This window comes from Bos mutus, chromosome 6, assembly GCF_027580195.1.
Source record: "Bos mutus isolate GX-2022 chromosome 6, NWIPB_WYAK_1.1, whole genome shotgun sequence".
Lineage (NCBI taxonomy): Eukaryota > Metazoa > Chordata > Mammalia > Artiodactyla > Bovidae > Bos > Bos mutus.
In genome coordinates, this window is record NC_091622.1 from 61,343,217 (window position 1) to 61,362,339 (window position 19,123).

General features: G+C 40.7%; 1 protein-coding gene across 6 annotated transcripts in view; it reads right to left on the reverse strand.

The window, feature by feature from the left end:
• The window catches only part of ATP8A1 (ATPase phospholipid transporting 8A1), a 236,490-nt gene that overhangs the window by 111,177 nt on the left and 106,190 nt on the right, over positions 1-19,123 (reverse strand). For all 6 annotated transcript variants that reach the window (XM_070372338.1, XM_005908123.3, XM_005908124.3 and 3 more), the window contains 3 exons: positions 18,284-18,353; positions 15,557-15,641; positions 12,577-12,716 (listed from right to left, as the gene is read on the reverse strand). In XM_070372338.1, coding sequence (XP_070228439.1) covers positions 12,577-12,716; positions 15,557-15,641; positions 18,284-18,353 — 295 coding nt within the window. The remainder of the gene's footprint in view (positions 1-12,576; positions 12,717-15,556; positions 15,642-18,283; positions 18,354-19,123) is intronic.

Below are 19,123 nucleotides of genomic sequence, written 5' to 3' on the forward strand. Positions count from 1 at the left end.
AATGACTCAATTCTGTCATTGTAGAGACAATTTGTAAACACATGTGTGGCGCTGTGTTCTAATGAAACTTTATTTACAAAAACAGGTGGTGAGTGGAAGTGGTTCTTGGGCTGGAGTTTGCAGACCCTTGATGTCGAATAGTGGTGAGCAGCCCATCTCTGCATCGGCCTCCATTCTGACTGATCAGTCTTGATACTTCCTTGGTCAGCTCCAACCCTTCTTCCTTAGCCTGGCCTTAGGTTCTCTGGTCTCATTTCTCTCCTCTCCTTCCAATCCCAAACTACAGACAAAGCCTCTCAACTGTAATATATGATTACCATCAGAGAAAAACAGTACTCTCCCTAAATAATCACATGACTATATGCTATATATGATCTTAAAAGTAAACACAAACTTTTCTGTGCGTACAAAAGATAAACACAGGAAATAAGTATTTTCTTAGTCTGGGTGGCTCAAAAAACCCATCCAACATCAGTTAACATCTGACCTTAAATCCTAAAGAAGAATTAAGACTTAGCCAAGTACTAGGGAGAGGTGGGGAGGGATGGGTGAAGAAATTCCAAACAGAAGACATCACATGTGTGAAGACATAGGTATGCTAAAGCATATTGTGTTTGAGAAGCTGCCATTTAGTCAATATGGAACCGATAAATGAAGGGAGGTATGTGATGATTTAAATAACGCTAATTTAATAGGGTTGTTCTGATGATAAAATTGGATCAGTCATCTCAAACTCTGACTAGTAAGTCAGGAAAACGATGAGCCTGGAAGAGCTGGCAGGGAATGAAAATCAAAGTGGTTATTTTTTTATGTTGGGGATTCCAAAGGCACAGGGCATCTGGAGAAGAATTTCAGAAGGGGAGGGACAGGATCAGATTTATATCTCAGAAAGTTCACTGGTGTCCAACTGGGGATGGAATGGGAAGAACGGAGGGTGCAAGACCAGTTCAGAGGTTAAGGCAGTCATCACACTTGTTAGCTTTAAAATATGGGAGCGCTGGAATAGAGAGTCCCTGACGGCCATGGGCCTCTCAGAGGCATTCCATAATGCTGGCTCTCCAAGACTGCCGCATTCCACTGGACATCATTCACTCCTGGGCTTCCCTTCTCAAAATCACTTTGCACGCAACAAAGTGGTTGCATTTAAGAGAAGAGAATCTTGTACCTCTGTCAAAGCTGGGCTAGACTAAGAGTGTTAAATCATCGGCATGCCTCATTGACCTAGTTCTGGAGAAATCGTGCCACCCAGGCCAAGAAGGAGCTTTTATCTTGGTGCTTTTTAAACCAAGAAATCATATTTGGACTCTCACACAGCCAAGGGCTTGCCAAATAAGGTCAGAATTCACACACCCAGCTGAAAAGAATCAGGGTTTGAGAGGCCATTGGGTGTAGCCAGCAAAAACAACACATCCATCTTATCTGAGTGAGAAGACAGCAAAACCCATTGTGCAAAGTCTACCGCGAAGCATTCATAATAAGGGTTTGATCAGCTAGAAAGGAGGAGCGTGGGATTAGAGATCTAAGGGAACACTAAGTACTTTCAGTAAGAAGACTCTAAAAGAGGAGTTGAGGGAAAATCACAACAAGCAAATCCCCACCTTCACCCTGAAGGAGGATAGAATATATTACATCACACAGGGCACACACGGCTAGTCTCATTTCCTATGCGGACAGGTCCTGAACACACCATGTCTCCCAATTCCAAGAGCTGATTTCATGATGACTCAACTGTATGAGTGGTTACATTTTATTTTTCAAGATGCCAATGTTTTACATACATTCTTGCTTTCTTTTAAACCACTAGCAGAATGACATATGGATTAGGAACATGTGATTTGGAATTAAGACAGAACTGCGATATGAATCCCTGCTCAGCCAACTACTGGATATGCTGCCACCGCCGCTGCTTAGTCGCTCAGTCGTGCCCGACTCTTTGCAGCCCCATGGAACACAGCCCGCCAGGCTCCTCTGTCCATGGAATTCTCCAAGCAAGAATACTGCAGTGGGTTGCCATGCCTGCCTCCAGGGGATCTTCCCAACCCAGGAATTGAACCCTGGTCTCCTGCATTGGGCTTCCCTGGTAGCTCAGTCGGTAAAAAATCTGCCTGCAGTGCAGGAGACCCAGGTTCGATCCCTGGGTTGGGAAGATCCCCTGGAATAGGAAATGGCAAACAACTCCAGTATTCCTGCCTGAGAATTCCATGGACAGAGGAGGCTGGTGGGCTACAGTCCATGGGGTCGCAACAGTTGGACACAACTCAGTGACTCAACTCAACTTGACTCACTCCCTTATTGCAGGCAGATTCTATACCACTGAGCCTCCAGGGAAGCCCACTTAGCAAGATAAGGCTAATAATATGGCTGTACTAGTGTTGGTATAAGGATGAAAACTGATTGTTTATCTCAACTTTCTCTTTTTTTGTTGTTTTATTTGAGTAGTCAGGTAAAAAAAAATGTTGAGTACTTAAGACCTAGGGATGTCTATATTTTTTGTATAGCCCACTTGTTTTGTTAATATTAATAAATTATATGTATTGCAAAATGCAACAAATTATAAACAAAAAAAGGTGAGATAAAACATTAGTAGAAACAGAGGTTATAATGTTTTCTTGCTTACCCCAATGGCTCATTTTGCGCACCCTACGTCCTGGAACTAGCCCTGGAACTAAATAATCAAGTTAAGGAGCAGAGGAGCAGGGGACGTGGAGCTTAGTAAAGTCTCTAAAACTGGCAGGTCCCCTTAGTAGATAAGCTGACAGACTGCAAATGTTCTTAAGCAAACAGTAAAACAGGAAACTACTGGAATTCGAAACCACGAAATCACCAGTACATCATGTAAATTTTCATCTAGTACATTTCAGGTTTTAGTACAAATGAAAGTGATATTGGCAGCTACTAAGAATAGAACGGGGCAGTTTTATCTGAAAAAGCGTTCAACGCGAATACAGAAGTTACTGTGAATTTGGCAGTCATAAATGCTCAGGAAAAGTTCTGTTTTTCATTAAGCTTTATATTTCTCTAGGAATCCTCTACACCGCTCGCTGCCACACGTTGGGTAGGGTACTGGACTGCTGGTAGTCACCAGAGTGTAATGGTTGGTCTACATTCCACCACATCAAGGCAGGCTTTAACAAAAAAACAACCCCAGAAACGTCAACCATATGTGGGGGTAGGAATCACGGAAATAATGTAAAAAAGATCACGAACTACCTCGCTGTCCTAGCTCGGTGCCTGTCGCAGCGCCCTGGGTGCGAGGTCCTGTCTGCCATGACATTTTCCAGTGTTCAATACTACCTCACTCTCAGTACTGAAACGAAGACAAGGAGTTTTCCATCCTCTTCCCTTTCTGTGCCCCCAGAGCCCACAACAGCACTTGACAAGCGCTGGAGGATGGGCATTTGTTGTTGAACCTTTCCCACCACGTGCTTCCCACATTTATATGTTAAATAACTTGGAAAACAGGGGTGGTTTTTTTTTTTATGACTGAGTCTAAATTTGTAACGAATGGATTCTTTAAAATCCTTATCTGTCTTTTCTAACTGTTTGACTTTTCTAAAGTCACATCCTTAGTGACAACACATTTGAAATCAACATATTCCACGTGCAGAAAGCATGCACTATGTGGGTAATAGAAGGCAGGCTTTCGTTAAGCAAACACTAAGTAAATTTAGCCTTTGAATTAATTATTTAATTGACACATTCATTTATTCATCAAATATCTATTCAATGAGGCAGTTCTTGGAGCCACAGAGACAAATAAGATAAAACGACCCTGCTCTCATGAAGCTTCAATCTAGTGGAGGATAGATATTAATTGTGAACTATAAAATTTGTACATATAATAAACAACATAGCTTGATTCAAAGGGGAGCTAAACACTGCCCAAACTTTAGCTTCCTGATTAGTATTCAGTTCAAAAATGATCCTCTCTGATCCATAATTAATCAAAAAAAAAAAAAAACACGTTGGCAGAAGCATAGCATAAATTTTCATTTTTCAAGAAGCATTTATTTATGCCTCAAAATATGAGAAGAAAACAAGAACAATGTCATCATCAGGGAAATACTGGTTTGATCATTGCCCAATCTAGACATGTATTATATAATATATCTCACTATTTTCTGCAATGCTCAAGAAAAGTAAGTCGGTTTTGTAAGCATCTCAAATGACTACAAGGCAATTCACATAATGCTAAAGATATAATTGCATTTTCCTATTGAAGCAAATAAATATAAAAAATTTTTCAAAAACTCTATTTACCATGGAGGAATACCTTCATGTTTCAAACAATGGTTTAATTACAAAATATTCCTCTTAAGTAAGATCAGACCCCTCTGTACTACTAGTTTTCAAAGGAACTTATCAGCACATTATGAGTATGAGGCAAATAAATTTTGTCTTAGAAATACATGTGAAGTAGCAGATCAATCAGGAAGGTGAGACATTTCAGAGAAACCACTGCTAAAGAAGTATAAGGCTTGATAATTATTCTGCTGTTTATTTGCAATTTCTCCCTGACAAAATACAAATAAATAAATTCTTAACTTAAAAAATAATCTAATATTTAAAGACACAGACCAACAGTATAAGTGGTTTCATAATCTAAATTATAAATCCAAATACGCTGCCCTTCAAAAGAAAGAGGCTAAAGAAGGTAGAGCAGGTCAAGCGTGTTGTCTGAAAAATGAAACAACTGTATGTTTTCTCAAGTGGTGATAAACAGAGACGAAGAGGTGTTTCCTGTCCACGAAACCCAAGCGATGCTACAATTATCCTCAAACTGGGTCAAGACACCTCGAGTATATGATGTGATTCTCATAATCCCTTCTGCATTTTAACTATGTGAGCCTTCTTGTTCCTGGACGTCTTGGGTTTCCCGGTTATAAATGTCACCTTCTTGACCTTTATTTAGTAATAGAAAAAAATGTTTCAGGAACATCTTGAAACAACTCATAGCATTAGAAATGATCTCTTTTTAATCCTGAGAAATCTAACATCTGAATGAAAGTGCTGGAGTCCAAACTATCCAACCGTGTAGCAGAGATGTTGATGGCATTACACAGATGGATGTAAAAGTCCTAAATCCTCTATGACTGTCACTAGGGAAAAGCCCATCAGGAGCACTTTGTCCAGCCTCCCACCTTCCCTCTCCTTTACTGTACCCTGGAGGTAAAGGGGGACCTTCCAGAGCTCACATGTGCTGGGTAGAAACGTCAGAAAGCACTGTGCCACAGGACAGATGGCATTATCTCCTGGGAGGCTCTTGGCCTATCTGGATAAATTTTTTCAGATTATGCTAGGACTCACAGCCCCCAGGGGAAAAAAGGCTTTAACTAAAATTTGAAAACGGAATTACTTGTTTGAACAAACACTGGAGGGATAACATAGAAAGCAGGATGTAACCTTAAACATATTATACAATTGTCATTTATTTTATAACATTAAAATACATTCTTGTTTTCAGGAAGAGCTCTGCAAATCTTTTGTATTTTGACTGTCTTTAATATAACGCCATAATACCATTAATTGGTCATTGCTATTGCAAATACGTCCTGCAATGTCCTATGTATGACCACAGGCTGACCTGATCTTTTGTTGAAAAGTGAGGGAAAGTATCTATAGCAATTTTGAGAAGCATGTTTCCTAAAAAAAATTCACAGACAAGAGGACTATCATCTGGTTTCCAAACTGTGCTCCACAGAGTCTCAAAGTCCTGAAAAGCCTCTCATGGACCACGATGAGGGCAAGGTAGGGTTGTCAGGGGACAGCCAGTTAGGGGCTCCTCCCCACTCTTCCGCTTGTTAACCAGCACAGTTTTGCTTTTATATATTCTATGTATTAAAAATATGTAAGTATATTTAGGTTCCTCTGCAATATTGTTCTTTACAGCATTGGACCTTGCTTCTATCACCAGTCACATACACAGCTGCGTATTGTTTTTGCTTTGGATCCATCCTTTCATTCTTTCTGGAGTTATTTCTCCACTGATCTCCAGTAGCATATTGGGCACCTACCGACCTGGGGAGTTCCTCTTTCAGTACCCTATCATTTTGCCTTTTCATACTGTTCATGGGGTTCTCAAGGCAAGAATACTGAAGTGGTTTGCCATTCCCTTTTCCAGTGGACCACATTCTGTCAGATCTCTCCACCCTGACCTACCCATCTTGGGTTGCCCCACGGGCATGGCTTAGTTTCATTGAGTTAGACAAGGCTGTGGTCCTAGTGTGATTAGATTGACTAAGTCAAATTGGAAGTGGTCAAACAAGAGATGGCAAGAGTGAATGTTGATATTCTAGGAATCAGCGAACTAAAATGGACTGGAATGGGTGAATTTAACTCAGATGACCATTATATCTACTACTGCGGGCAGGAATCCCTCAGAAGAAATGGAGTAGCCATCATGGTCAACAAAAGAGTCTGAAATACAGTACTTGGATGCAATCTCAAAAACGACAGAATGATCTCTGTTCGTTTCCAAGGCAAACCATTCAATATCACAGTAATCCAAGTCTATGCCCCAACCAGTAATGCTGAAGAAGCCGAAGTTGAATGGTTCTATGAAGACCTACAAGACCTTTTAGAACTAACACCCCAAAAGATGTCCTTTTCATTATAGGGGACTGGAATGCAAAAGTAGGAAGTCAAGAAACACCTGGAATAACAGGCAAATTTGGCCTTGGAATATGGAATGAAGCAAGGCAAAGACTAATAGAGTTTTGCCAAGAAAATGCACTGGTCATAACAAACACCCTCTTCCAACAACACAAGAGAAGACTCTACACATGGACATCACCAGATGGCCAACACCGAAATCAGATTGATTATATTCTTTGCAGCCAAAGATGGAGAAGCTCTATACAGTCAACAAAAACAAGACCAGGAGCTGACTGTGGCTCAGATCATAAACTCCTTATTACCAAATTCAGACTTAAATTGAAGAAAGTAGGGAAAACCACTAGAGCATTCAGGTACGACCTAAATGAAATCCCTTATGATTATACAGTGGAAGTGAGAAATAGATTTAAGGGCCTAGATCTGATAGAGTGCCTGATGAACTATGGAATGAGGTTCATGACACTGTACAGGAGACAGGGATCAAGACCATCCCCATGGAAAAGAAATGCAAAGAAGCAAAATGGCTGTCTGGGGTGGCCTTACAAATAGCTGTGAATAGGAGAGAAGTGAAAAGCAAAGGAGAAAAGGAAGGATATAAGCATCTGAATGCAGAGTTCCAAAGAATAGCAAGAAGAGATAAGAAAGCCTTCCTCAGTGATCAATGCAAAGAAATAGAGGAAAACAACAAAATGGGAAAGACTAGAGATCTCTTCAAGAAAATCAGAGATACCAAGGGAACATTTCATGCAAAGATGGACTTGATAAAGGACAGAAATGGTATGGACCTAATAGAAGGAGAAGATATTAAGAAGAGGTGGCAAGAATACACAGAAGAACTGTACAAAAAAGATCTTCACGACCCAGATAATCACGATGATGTGATCACTGACCTAGAACCAGACATCCTGGAATGTGAAGTCAAGTGGGCCTTAGAAAGCATCACTACGAACAAAGCTAGTGGAGGTGATGGAATTCCAGTCGAGCTATTTCAAATCCTGAAAGATGATGCTGTGAAAGTGCTACATTCAATATGCCAGCAAATTTGGAAAACTCAGCAGTGGCCACAGGACTGGAAAAGGTCAGTTTTCATTCCAATCCCAAAGAAAGGCAATGCCAAAGAATGCTCAAACTACTGCACAATTGTACTCATCTCACATGCTAGTAAAGTAATGCTCAAAATTCTCCAAGCCAGGCTTCAGCAATATGTGAACCATGAACTTCCTGATGTTCAAGCTGGTTTGACAAAAGGCAGAGGAACCAGAGATCAATTGCCAACATCCGCTGGATCATGGAAAAAGCAAGAGAGTTCCAGAAAAACATCTGTTTCTGCTTTATTGACTATGCCAAAGCCTTTGACAGTGTGGATCACAATAAACTGTGGGAAATTCTGAAAGAGATGGGAGTACCAGACCACCTGATCTGCCTCTTGAGAAATCTGTATGCAGGTCAGGAAGCAACAGTTAGAACTGGACATGGAACAACAGACTGGTTCCAAATAGGAAAAGGAGTATGTCAAGGCTGTATATTGTCACCTGCTTATTTAACTTATATGCAGAGTACATCATGAGAAACGCTGGACTGGAAGAAACACAAGCTGGAATCAAGATTGCCGGGAGAAATATCAATAACCTCAGATATGCAGATGACACCACCCTTATGGCAGAAAGTGAAGAAGAACTAAAAAGCCTCTTGATGAAAGTGAAAGTGGAGAGTGAAAAAGTTGGCTTAAAGCTCAACATTCAGAAAATGAAGATCATGGCATCCGGTCCCATCACTTTATGGGAAATAGATGGGGAAACAGTGGAAACAGTGTCAGACTTTATTTTTTGGGCTCCAAAATCACTGCAGATGGTGACTGCAGCCATGAAATTAAAAGATGCTTACTCCTTGGAAGAAAAGTTATGTCCAACCTAGATAGCACATTAAAAAGCAGAGACATTACTTTGCCAACAAAGGTCTGTCTAGTCAAGGCTATGGTTTTTCCTGTGGTCATGTATGGATGTGAGAGTTGGACTGTGAAGAAGGCTGAGCGCCGAAGAACTGATGCTTTTGAACTGTGGTGTTGGAGAAGACTCTTGAGTGTCTTAGACTGCAAGGAGATCCAACCAGTCCATTCTGAAGGAGATCAGCCCTGGGATTTCTTTGGAATGAATGATGCTAAAGCTGAAATTCCAGTACTCTGGCCACCTCATGCGAAGAGTTGACTCATTGGAAAAGACTCTGATGCTGGAAGGGATTGGGGGCAGGAGGAGAAGGGGACGACAGAGGATGAGATGGCTGGATGGCATCACTAACTCGATGGATGTGAGTCTGAGTGAACTCCAGGAGTTGGTGATGGACAAGGAGGCCTGGTGTGCTGCGATTCATGGGGTCACAAAGAGTCGGACACGACTGAGCAACTGAACTGAACTGAAGTATATTCAGGCAATATTTACTTTGAGAAAGAGGTTCTACTCTTTAAAAAAAGAGAGACTTGAAAATAATTTGAAAGTCACTAGCTCACATGCTCAAGTCCAATATTATGGTCGATATAAAAAATAGATCCTGATCACAAGAAAAACAGACTATATAATAAACAAGTCTCATTTAAAGTAGCCAAGGAAGAAGCCCAAATGGATGAAACTCAGGCTTCCCTGGTGGCTCAGAAGGTAAAGACTCTACTGGCAATGCAGGAGACCCAGTTTCGATTCCTGGATCAGGAAGATCCCCTGGAGAAGGAAATGGCTACCCACCCGAGTATTCTTGCCTGGAGCATTCCAAGGACAGAGGAGCCTGGTGTGCTACAGTCCATGAGGTCATAAACATTCGCATACAACTGAGCAATGAACACTTTCACTTTCAGGACTATGGCAGTTAAATTTACAGTCAGAAAAAAAAAAAAATTTACAGTCAGTGACACAGCAGAAGAATCTGCTCTGCTATGTTGGAACCTGCCTCATTACCACGTGTGACAGGAGCTCCCCACAGCTTCCACTGAATACTAACCCCAGCTGATTTTAATAAAGAATGGACGCTCAAAAGGGTGACATGCTAGCACCCTGACTACCTACAGTTCCCAAATGATCAGGGTTGGGAAAATCATTTTTTTCAGAAAAGCTTTTAGTTGCAGGGACCCCTCTGTGTTCTTGTTCCTATTCGTTTTCTTCTAAAAGACTTGTGCTCTTCTTCGGTGGGTAAAATAATCTTCTGAGGCTGATTTAAAAAACTACCACCTTCCTGAAAGCTTGTGGGTCACTCCTGGATTTCCTGGAGGAATTAGTTCAGACCATGACACTCAGAATGTTCCTTATTTGGTTGGGCGTCCCTGATATCTAGCATTTATCGATCACCTAATGAAAGTTAATTAAGTTAATTACTGAAAGAAACTATAGTTTCAGGGGATATAGTCCTTATTCAGAACAAGCTGGCTGAACCAATCTCTTTCTGATTTTTCAATAAAAATTAAGAGAGCATGACTCATCACAAAGTAAAAAAGGAATTAGCTATAAATTCTCTTTTCATTTATTTTAGGTAAGAGGTATTAAGAGAGACTTCTGTATCTGTAAACTAAAAATATGTAAATATATGTAATGGATTTCCCCAGGCAGCTTAAATTTCAATGTGACTCACGATCGCCATCTGCTGGAAGAAAGGTTGAATATCTGTTTTAGTTAAAAGAGGGAAGTCAAAATTTAATAACAGTTATTAAACACACACACAACTGTTAAGCCTATAAAACTGAATCTATAAACTCTAGGACATTCTCAGTAAAAACATTAGTCACATTAAACATTCAACTCCAGAATGTGCTCCAGAGCATTTCAAGTAGAAACAAAATTTAATGGTTGGAATCCACTTAAAATATATTGATTGTTAGTTGTTATATATTAATTCTATCATTGCCACGTGAGAAAAGACTACATTATATTCAGGCTGTGTAGGAAAGGAGACAGGAGGAAAAGAATCCTCTCCAAGCAGAGTAATCTTTTTTAATTTCTCAAAAGATTATGTGTGTGTGTGTCACTCAGTCGTGCGACCTAATGGACTGTACCCGGCTGGCCAGGCTCCTCTGTCCATAGAATTCTCCTGGCAAGAATACTGGAGTGCGTTGTCATTCCCTTCTCCCGGGAATCTTCCCAACTCAGGGATAGAACCCCAGTCTCCTGCACTGCAGGCAGACTCCTTGCTGTCTGAGCCACCAGGGAAACCCTCTCAAAGAGTAAGAAAAGCCAAAGATTAAAAATCAGTAATACCATTAGTGCTTTTAAACAATTTGTGACTTTGGGGACAATGAAAGAGATTACGGTCGTGGTCTCATAAAATATTATTTTATGTCACTATATGACATTCCAAAGATGTAAGGATATATACAATATTAGAAAAGAAAGAGAGAAATTTAGTAAGTGGATTGATAACAAGTCTCCTGGTGGGTATACACATCTACAATTGGTGGTGGAGGTGGGGTTTATCAACTTGGAAGGTTTCATACATTCCATCACAAGTCTTCTGAGGAATAAGGACGATACAAAATAAGTTCAAATATAAGGGAGAAATGACAAACGAACTAGCTTCTAGGGGGATCTCAGTCTACTGAGGAGACAGGAGGGCAGTATCCAGAGTCACAGGTAACTACATAGCAGAGAACACCACCTCCAGCTGGAGCATTCCAGTCCTGGGGTTACACGGAACAGCGGGCATGTGGGGAGAGTCCAGGGACGCATCCATAGTGCTGGCTACTACGCAAGACAGGAAGGACCAGGAAGCACGTTGACAGAGGAAGAAAAAAAACATGCCAGCCATGACTCACCCAAAGGTGAGATCAACTATGGCTAACAGGCAGAGCCTCAGTCTATGCCTTACAAGCAGGAGTACAGTTGAAGGAATTATGTAAGTAGCAAGTTATTTAATGGAAACTTAAGAACCTGAACTTGAGCCAGAGTAAGAATTCTGACTTACATTCTTATGTGCCGAGGAATGCCCTCCAAATCACTTAACCTCTCCGGTGCCTTGATTTCTCCATTTATACGGCTGCGATAGTTAACACTACCTACCTCAAAGGAATGCTATGAAGATTAAGTAGGTTTTTAATTAAGTAGGTTGTAGATTCAAGTGCTCCAAATAGCACCTGGCACACAGTCAGTACAACCTAAAACTGTTTGCTATTCTGAATTCGGGAAGCAAGATTTCTTGCTGTTTATGAAGCATCAATCATGGTGTATCCATGGCTTTTTGGCTGAATAGCCTTGGTTTCTTTATCAGTAAAGCAAGAATATTTATAGTTGTGGTACAAATGATGGATGTATCTCAGTGAACAACGACAGGCCAGGTATAAGCACTGGATTGTTCACTTGTACATTCTTTATCACTGGTTATGGAGTAACACAGCTGTATACTTATTACATTATTTTGTATTATAAATATTGTGCTGTATACTTATTACATTATTTTGTATTATACATATTGTGCTTAGTTGCTCAGTCTTTGCAACCTCATGGACTGTAGCCCGCCAGCTCCTCTGTCCATGGGGATTCTCCAGGCAGGAATACTGGAGTGGGTTGCCATGCCTTCCTTCAGGGGATCATCCCGACACAGGGATCGAACCTGGGAGTCCTGCATTGCAGGTGGATTCTTTACCGTCTGAGCCGGCAGGGAAGCCCACTGCATCTACACACACTTATATGCAGCTTTTACGCATGTTTGTGTGTGGGCAGAGGGCGTGTGATGAAGACACAATGGAAGATGTTGCCAAGGAGCTTGCTAGACTGGATCAACCTCAATTTGATCCAAAACTGTGAAAAGAGCTACATTCTATACCAAGTAAGTCCAGAGAATTTTTGGAAAAAACTGAGTTGTCAGTGCTTAGACCAGAGGAGATTCAACAGTGGTGTGTCAAGACATTTTGATTTTTATTTTATTGGCCCCTTGAAACAAGGCTGGAGTTTTCTGGAAATCAAACTTTCCTCACAAGCAGAAGAGTTGTACCTTTTCGATTAACTCGTAGCTCTCTTCGAGTTTGAGCAGCCTGTTCTGCACAGATGTGGAGGCACGGTGATAGACGGCTCGCCACTCCTGAAAGTCGCTCTCTGAAATCTCAGCCACGGCAAAACACAAGGTTCTTAACCCTGAAAAAAGGGAGCACGCCCCCCGCAACATCAGATAAGATTTTGTTCAGAAAGCTGACATATTTGTTTTCAATGAAATCGCATTTCAAAAACACTGATTCAGTACGCTAAAGTCTGACTCAAGCTTGATGGAACCTTAGCGTCAACTGTGTATTAACAGTCCTCTGGCCTTTACCACGGGCACCTGGCTTTTAATTCCCCAGCTCTTTCAATCCATCCTTCATGCCTCGAGTAACTTTTCTAAAATCCTAATCTGATACGGTTATTCCTTTGCTTGAAGTCTTTTAATCATTCTCCAGGATGAAGTTCAAACCCTAAAGTCTGGCTCAGTCACCATGTATCAGTTGCCTTCAACCTCATTCTCTGCCGTCCACTTTCCATGGTAGGGTCTTTGCACAAATTGATCTTTTTTCCCCCTCCATTCCACTCTCCCCCAATCCCCCTCCAAGGCCTGCCTTGCATCTACTTTAAGACTCAGTTCTGAAAATCATCTCTTTGAAGCCTTCTCGTCTCACCCAGACCCCAACACTTCTGTGGTGTGAAGGACAATGTTTCGTGTTTTTTCTGTGGTCTCCTACATGAGCTTGAAGCTTCTGGAGTTCCAGGGTCCTGGAGTTCTTCACATCTGTAACTCCAGCGCTGAATACAGTGGCCGGCTCATTAATAATGGCTTCATAGATGCTTATGAAGGAAGGAATAGAGGGACCCCAGTGGGGTGTACTGGGAGAGCCACCTTCCTCCAACTATATTTATTACAGTGGATTTGTAGTATAAGGAGTCTAAAAAATTGAGGGACAGTGACAAGAAAAGAATACCCATCAGCAACACCTGGGAAAACAATCACAGCTGATGTCTGAAGTGACCTACTTCCTGTACTCAGAGTCCATCAGTTTTCTAACTCATTTGGAGGTGACCCTGAACCAGAAAAAAGTTTACAGACTAGAAAAACGAAGAAGCAGATTTGCCAGCCACGATAAAAGCAGTTAACTAGGTTACCAAGAAGACAATGTTCTCACTCAAGGTCATTTAGCTCTCAGAATAATTAGGTGTTAGTGATCTCAAGTCAAATCAAATATGGCCAGGACCATGTCAGGAAAAAAAACCAAAGAACACAGGACATGAAATGCCCGGAAGACTCCACGTTCCAAGAAAGGAGTACATTGTCGCTGCCACAGCACTGCAAACAGAACTTAACTCTTTGGGCCATATTAGGGATATGTGTTTCCCCTCTGGACACTTGGCTGGAGACGTGAAAGTCACTCAGTTGTGTCTGACTCTTTGCGACCCCATGGATTGTAGCCCACCGGCTCCTCTGTCCATGGGGATTCTCCAAGCAAGAACACTGGAGTGGGTTGCCATTTCCTTCTCCAGGGGATCTTCCCAACAAGAAACTGAAGCCAAGTCTCCTGCATTGCAGGCACATTCTTTACTGACTGAGCTATTGGGGAAGCCCGCCAGCTGGAGACTTACTCTGGGGTAGCCATGGTATGGGAGAAGGCGATGGCACCCCACTCCAGTACTTTTGCCTAGAAAATCCCATGGACGGAGGAGCCTGGTAGACTGCAGTCCATGGAGTTGCTAAAAGTCGGACATGACTGAGCGACTTCACTTTCACTTTTCACTTTCATGCATTGGAGGAGGAAATGGCAACCCACTCCAGTGTCCTTGCCTGGAGAATCCCAGGGACGGGGGAGCCTGGTGGGCTGCAGTCCATGGGGTCGCACAGGGTCGGACACGACTGAAGCGACTTAGCAGCAGCAGCAGCAGCCACGGTATACGAGTGCTGCTTACCCAGGGTGAGAATGGGGTGGCGGTGGAGGCCAAGCCAGCTGGAACCGGTCTGGGAACTAGAATATCCTTAACATCAGAGCGAGAGAAAAGGAAGATGCTCCTCCAACCCGCTCCTTCCTCAGTAAAGGAACCTGCTACATGCGCCAGCTTGCGCTGTACCTGGCGCCCCCTCGGGAGTCGTACCTTATGGAATCTGAACTCAACAGATGTGTGGGTCTCCCTGCGCTTCCATATTTGGAGGGGAAATGGTAGAAGGTTCATCATGTCCCCGCTTTTCAAAGCCTAGTGCTTTAAAACATTCCTATCATCTTGCTGCTTGGATTGAGAGGAAAAGGTTTGGCTCAGAGGTCAGGCTTGGTGCCACCAGCCACAGTTCCGGCAGAAGCAGACCAGAGTGAAAACTTAGATGGGAGATGCGGATACAGTACTGGTGACTTTTGTTAAGTTTAGAGATAAGATTCTACAAATTCCTGTAGTAACTGACCCTGATGCTTAACGACTCTCACTTTCTTTCATCTCATCTAGATCATCTCCCTAGACTACATTTCGGTACAAACAGAGCGTCAGGACTATTATCTTTACCATGGATTCTCAGGCCTCACATAGAGCCTGGCGTGTGGTAGGGGCTTAATAAAAAGTCCTGAGTTAACGCTGAAGAACTATTTCAGTAGTTATAGACTATAGTTATTTCTTCTCCTCTTTCTTACTCAGATTATCCAGTTCTTTAACTCTTGTTTCTTTCCTTCTACATTGCTGGAGATGTAAAGTATTCAAACTGTAAATGGTATCCATTCTAAAAAGCAAACAGATTTATAAGCTCTACATCCCCTTAAATGTGCGGACAAAGTCTTTCAAAATGTTAATAAATACAGGAGAGCAAAATAAAAATAATGGCTGGGAACAGCATATAGTAAGATCTAAATGATCAACATTTATTGTTATCTTACTTTATGAATCTCCAAGTAAAATAATAAGAATAATCCTATAAGATAGTAGTAATACATGATTTCATTTTATTTGAGTCATGTTTACTATTGTATTATACTCACCTTCTGTAGCAAACTGCTCCAAATGTTTTAGGGTAATTTCTTTGTATTTTGAAGTTTCTGCCAGTCGGTCATAAATTACAGTGTCCTGGAAAACAAACAGAAGGTATGATACACTTAAAGCATTCTGAGTTGACTAAAGTTGATGTTGGCAACATTATTAGCAGTGAATGAGTATTTAAAAAATCAATTTAGCATCAGTGTTGAAGCACAAAATATTTTTCCTTAATAATACTGCTTTCCTGTGACACTAAGAAAGATGGTCTAGTCCTGTATTTTCATCTTTTCCTTTCTGAATAAATCCAGTTACTCCAACGTTCAAAATCTCATATTCTATCAGCACGTCACTTACCTGTCATGTGCTGTTAGATCTCCCCTCACTGCCCCCCAAAGATTTTGCAGAAGGCTTCAGCATTCATCCGTGCTATGAGGAAGAATGGTCCGGAACTCAGACAGCATGGGAAATGTCAGAACAAAGCTAAAGAGCGTGTCCTGCTGCGGTGCCTCAGGGCCTTCAAAATGCTAATGCACAGTGGCTCCAACGGAGTGGGCTGATAGACGCCCAGACCTAACTACTGAACCTTTTAGGACTTAGGGCGTCGAATGAGGTTGGTGCCCACAAAGGAACAGACTCTGAGAAACACATGTTAAATGCATGGAGCAAGCTGGTGGCTATGGCAGGGAGGTCACTGGACAAGCTGAGCATTGCCTTACAGCTCAATATTTCTGATTGAGTCACCTTAGCTTTAAGACTCAATTTACTTAGTCTGTAACATTAAATTACTGTATTATCTTTAAAGTCCCTTTCAGCTTTAACTTGAGGCATCACTGCATGTCTCTAATTTTTGCCCCTTTATAAATTGCCTATTGTTCCTTTAGTTATTCTTTAGCTTGGGTTTAATGTTTTAAGAATTTTAGTATTTGGCCTTCATGGTTTTATTAGACCAGGAAAAAATAAATCATTTACCTGCAATTACTTTCTCAGTGGTATTACCCATTTTGGGGTCTCGAGTCTCAGGGCTGAGTTGGAAGCAGACTAGTGAGGTATGATTTAGAACCCTTGAGAGAAACAGAACTTAGTGACCTCAGAACAGATGCAATATTCCAGGCTCCAATTATGAATTTCTTTTCATTTCTCAGTGGTGAAATGGGAAGCGGGCAAAGCAAAAGGAAATGATAATTTCCCCTCATGGGTCCTTTCTGAGAATGCGAGTTCTGTGTAACTTACAAACTCTATTTTTTTCCCAGAGGTTAGTGACATTTTCAGTGAAATTAAAATAGGCCATTTTAACACTAAGAAAATACTAAAAAATTAAAATCATGAAAACAAAAGTGATGAGTAATAAATAAGGCTAGGGAGATTAAACTCTCAAGGTAATTAAGCATTCTAGTGGAAGAAATTGTGGTCAGACTAGGGGAATTTTCTACCTTCTCTACAGTATCAAGGAGAGCAGGGGGCAGAATGCGGCCTTCTGCATAAACGGTAATGTGTTAGTCTCTCAGTCATGTCTGACTCTTTGCGACCTGATGGACAGGCTGCTAGAGCTTCTACCATTGATTGATGAAATGTATTTATCATTTCTAATTGTGTTTATGATTTCTAATGTACTTAATGTATTTACGTATTTATGATTTCTAAATGTATTTATGATTTCTAATTTATCTTACATGTAACCCATTCTCCCCTCCCTCAAATTTCTTTTTGATTAAAAATAACTGTAATTTTTTATCATGTTGAGCCCTAACATCCTCTGTCAGAACAGTTTATCTGAATGATTTCACCTGGAGCGAGTTCACCCTACAGTTGTTTACCTGCTTGTTCAACAACCAAAGAAACTCAAACTAAATTCATAAGACGTCATGAAATTATTCTCTCCCCAGTCTTTTAAAACCAAGGCATTAAAAAATTATGTTCCAATGCATTAAAACCAAGGTATTGAAAAACATTCTCGACAGGAATTTAAATAATAAGCTTGGGCTTTTTAACAAGTTCATCTCCCAAGTTCCACGTGAGAAAGCAAGACTGTTGATTATATTCGAAATTGGAAAGTTCCAAGTTTGTAAGTTACCTGATTACTCCAAGTATATACTATGTACATGGAAAGGATAAATCTGAAGGGAAATATTAACTCATTTCAAGAATAAAAAAAGGCCCTGGAGAGTAGATTTCTTTTTTTTCCATGAGCATAAACATATTTTAACTAGGGAAATTCAGTTAGAATGACAAATTACTGCCCTGTCAATAAAACCTGCCAAATACAAAAGCCAACCAATAGTTAGAAAGGCTGTTATAATTAAAACAATGCAAATACAATACAAATGGTAATCAACCACATGAAGAAATTATAGCAATAACTGTAATCCATTTTCCCCATTTCTATTGCCTTTAAAAAAATCAGATTCAAATCGGTATAGGTTGCTACATTTCTAATTTAATTTTAAAATATTTTATGTATTATTTTCTTCTAAAGTGTTTATAATATACAAACCTCAAAAACTGAATTATATAAATAACCTCGGCCAAACTTTTTCAAAGCACCAGATTTACCCAGAAGGAATTCTGAGTTTCACCAGAAGAGGCTGAACACTATTACTATAAAACACCTCCAAAAGTGGATGTCAGCAACTTCAGGCTAAACATCTGTGTTACATTTCCATAGCAGAATGTTTAACATATACATTATAAACCATCATAAATCAAAATCATAAAAGACAAAAATACAAACTTACGGCTCCTTTGCAGTAAAGTCGTAACTTCCCGGATGGAGTGCGAACGATCACTGACATTCTTTTTCTAGCGCTGAAAGAAAGGTTTTCCACAATGTGTCATCATAGTGAGAAGATGCATCTATATGTTTGTCCTGTCTCACATATTTTATTGCTCACAATGAAAAAATAAATTTGACCAAATTATGAGGCTGATCCCTCCACATACACAAACCATCGCCTGAGTGTGTAGCTGAGTGCCTTTGAAAGTCACATTATGTTTTTCAAGATATGCGGGTACCATCTGCTGCCCTAAAGGAATAATTTACCAAGTAGCTTCCAAGAAACCTGCAAGAGTTAATACCCACCAGGGCAGAGAGAGGAGAGTTCTGATGAGCCAGAACCTTTTATGATGAATTATTAAAACGAGAAATGATAATCAATTTTAAGTATACACCCAATCAAAAGGCATATACTAGCACTTTAAAAACTTACTTAAGCCTTCACAACTATCATTTTTTAATTACTAGCAAACCACTGGCATCACGTAAAAAACCTAATTCATATTACAAACTCTAGTTAATGAGCACAAACAGCTTAACATTGTGTTGGCGATACAGACTGATAAAAGTTCTTAGTCAAACATACACATCTTTCAATGGATTAGCAAAGAGGCTACAATTTAACAATGAACAGAACAAACACGTATGGCATTGCATGGGATAAGCCTCACTTGGAATCAAGTATGCATAAGCATTCTCTCCAGAAATAAGGGGTAAAAAAGACTTCTCTAGTGTCAGCGCCTATTCATGCTACCTTATAACGTTCTGCAGCTAAAAAACTGAGACGAATCCAATACAGTAG